General features: G+C 21.5%; 1 protein-coding gene across 1 annotated transcript; it reads right to left on the bottom strand.

Moving 5' to 3' along the window:
• Positions 1 to 36: 36 nt before the first annotated feature.
• LOAG_13751 (prominin) lies at positions 37 to 2967 on the bottom strand (the record flags this gene model as incomplete). The annotated part of the gene is made up of 6 exons (XM_003149258.1): positions 37 to 193; positions 777 to 944; positions 1290 to 1450; positions 1964 to 2120; positions 2348 to 2467; positions 2893 to 2967. Coding segments are annotated over 6 exons (837 nt in total), but the record flags the coding sequence as incomplete, so codon positions are not given.
• Positions 2968 to 3448: the final 481 nt, after the last annotated feature.

The following is a 3448-nucleotide window of genomic DNA, read 5'->3' as shown; positions in this document are numbered from 1 at the left end:
TTACAAATATTTAAAATAATTTTGTTTTTTTTTTACTTTCAATATATTGTTTATGAATATTATCCATTTGTTCGTAATTTTTCTGAATGAATTTAATGATATCAACACTTCCATTGTAAATTATTCCAATTAATTTCATCGTTTCTTTTTTAGCATCATCCATTAATCCATTTCCTTCTTCCATGATGTTTTTCTAAGAATAATTATCATATTATCAGTAAGAGTAACATTTTCCTTTTTATTGGATATGATGTAATTTTTGTTGAACAAAATGATAAGTGATAAAATATCAGTTACTAAGAATTATCATTTTTCATTTATCTTTCGTCATAATTTAATTAATAAAATAATGAATTATTGCAGGTAACCTTAGATAGAAGTTTGCACTTCAAGCATTAATTCATTTGCTATCAATGAAAATTTTGCAGCAAATAATTAGAAAATAAGGAAAAAAAAATGATTAATACCATTTCATTTGTATTAAACATTAAATGATCCAGGCTATTCCATGTGTTATTCATTTGATGCACATTATTGTAATGCTTAATAAAATTATAAATTAATTAGCAAAAAGAAATAAGCAGTGGAAATTTGTTTTGTCAATAAAATAGAAAATTTGAAATTAATTGAAATAAGTTAATTCATTAAGTAATAAAGCAACATTAGCTTAAAATGATATCGGTTATGATAATTTAAAAAAAATGATAAAAAGTGATTGAAAAAATACGGGTGAACAGTAAAATAATTTGCATAATAATTATGAGAAAGATATTAACCACATTTATTTGATAAGCATAACTGATAATATCGTCGATAAGCGTTGTTAAATTTTCCAACTTTTTTTGCAAAATTATCGGTAAACTGCGAATATCACATATACTTTTTTGCAAAGATGTAGTAGTTTTATTCAATGTCCAACTTATATTCTTCATATCATTAATTACCTTCAAAAATTTTCATTTTAAATTTAAATTTCAATTCATCGAGATCAAATTTTGTTGTCTACAATTAGTTTATTAAGCGTGTACATTTCAATATTTTTCTTATAATTAATCGTTTTCATTCCATCTTTATTTACTTTCAAAATCGTCAAGTATCAAATTAGAAAATGATAAATCTGATAATCCAAAATTTAAAATCTAACCGACACTGATAATTAGTTATAGGAAAAAGCATATATATACATATTCATTTGGAAAATATTGAAAATTTAGCATAATTATTAAAAAATTTTTTTCTATTTGAAAGATTTTTCTGAAATTAAAATTAAATAAAAGAAAAAAGCAAACCATTTGCATATTTATATATCCATCAGTCTCCTTGTAATAATTAAATGTATTACTTGGTAATTGCCATAGAAGATGTCGAATTTTGTTGAATGTCATATCCAGTGTCATATGCATTTCACATTTCACATCATCAAATATAATTTTAATTACATTTATGGTATCTGAAAAACAAGGAAATCATTTTGGAAAAATTAATTAAGAAATAATCCAATTAATTGTAGCGATATAGCTGATATCATTTAAAGTTCATGAATACCTTGATAGATTGAAATTATTTGCATAGAACTCTATTTATTTTGTAATTTTTAAAAGGTATTCTAATATAATTAATTAATTAATTCAAAATATTACTGAAAATGGTTGTTCTTTCCTTAATTAATTAATTTTTTTTCTAGCGTGAAGACTTTAGAACTTTTCTTCACTATTCCTGATTATATTTTGAAATTTTTCGTTGATAAAAAAAAAAATGCCATAAAGAATAATAAGCAAAAATAAGCCAAACATACAATATATTTTAATTTTCAAAATTAATTACTATAATTATTTCGATGAAATTTGAAACATGTTAATAAAAATAACATGTTTCAAAAATTTCATCGAAACAATTGAAGTTATTAATTTAGTGTGTTAAATGATAGTAATTATTTTAATTGAAATTAATTATTCAATTTAACCTTTGGAAATATTTCGGACGAATTTGTTGATGTTTTTTGTATTGTTGAATGTATGATCAACACTTTCTAAGCTTATCATTAATGATCCTATCATAACAGCTTGTAATCCAATTAATAATACCAAATAACAACAAGGAATTATTTCAAATGAATTAGTCTAAAAAATTGCAATTTTTTATTTTTTAAAATCTTGTTTTACATTCATAAAATATATTGTTAGTAAAATATTTAATTAAATAATTTAGGAATTAAAGTTATGTTGTACTTAATTAAATGAAATTTTTGATTAAACAATTTAGGAATTGAAATGAGAATTCCAAAAATATTTAATGTTAGAACATATGGAAATTTGTTCTTAAAGAATGAATTATAAATTTGACAAACATCGTTACGCTTTGTATTGCCATAATTACAACAACATTGATTGCAGAAGAAAAAAAGTCCACTTATTGGTAGAAGAAATATAAATACGAGAGCAATTGTTAATGACAAATGCGCCCAGAACTAAAAAAAAAGAAAAAGAAAGGAAAAAAGTACCTTTTTTTCAATTATTTTTTGATATCAATTCAAAGTCTTTCATTGATATGATAATCTGATTTGAGTAAGTTTTATTTTATTTCATATTTTTATATTATATTTTACTTTTTGGTTAGCTTTTTCTTTTTCTAATTGATTCATTGTCTGAAGAAATGGATGTGATATCAAAGCAATGTGAAAATTGTATTTCATCAAATTCATTATGGATAAAATCAAACCAAATTTTAAAATCAAACCTTTGATTGTCTTTTATATAATAGTTTTATTGGAAAGAAATTGAAAATTTTTCAATTATATTTGAATTTTGTTTTCAAATTTACTAAATAAATTTTATTCCAAACTTACTCATAATTCAAATTAATAAGTAATCGTTGATTTCTTTTTTTTTTTACCTGTTTCATCCAAAAAAGAAAAACAGATTGAATGGCATCTTTAGTTGTTTGAGCAGTAGTTATATTAGTTAATATCTGCAAAAAAAAACTTGAAATTATAATGAGAAATTATATGTTTTCATAAAAAATTATAACTATAAACTCTTGAAATTATAAGTTTTCTGGTTGACGAAATCGAAATTAAATTTTATTCCTTAATTACCTTTACATGATAGTATTATTAGAAAGAGATTAGGAAATTTTCAGTTATATTTGAAAATTTTAATTTTATTTGAAAAGAAAATGAAATTATTTTCAAAAAAAAACTGAAATAGAAATATGAAATTTTTGCTTTCAATAATAGAAATATGAAATTTTCTGTTTGAAAAAAGAAAGGAAATATAAGCCTTTAAGAAGATATGAAGAAAATCATTTAGATAAAATATTTTCATAATCACTAATTGTTTCAACTCCAAATATTAGAATTGATAAGGTAATTGATAAGGAAGAAGGAAGCAAGTGAGAGAAAAAAAATGATATCGAAATCTTATCATTTATTTTATGAAATTCTGGAAAT

Source organism: Loa loa (assembly GCF_000183805.2).
Source record: "Loa loa unplaced genomic scaffold supercont3.317, whole genome shotgun sequence".
NCBI classification, from domain to species: domain Eukaryota; kingdom Metazoa; phylum Nematoda; class Chromadorea; order Rhabditida; family Onchocercidae; genus Loa; species Loa loa.
This window is presented reverse-complemented; position numbering and strand designations above follow the sequence as displayed.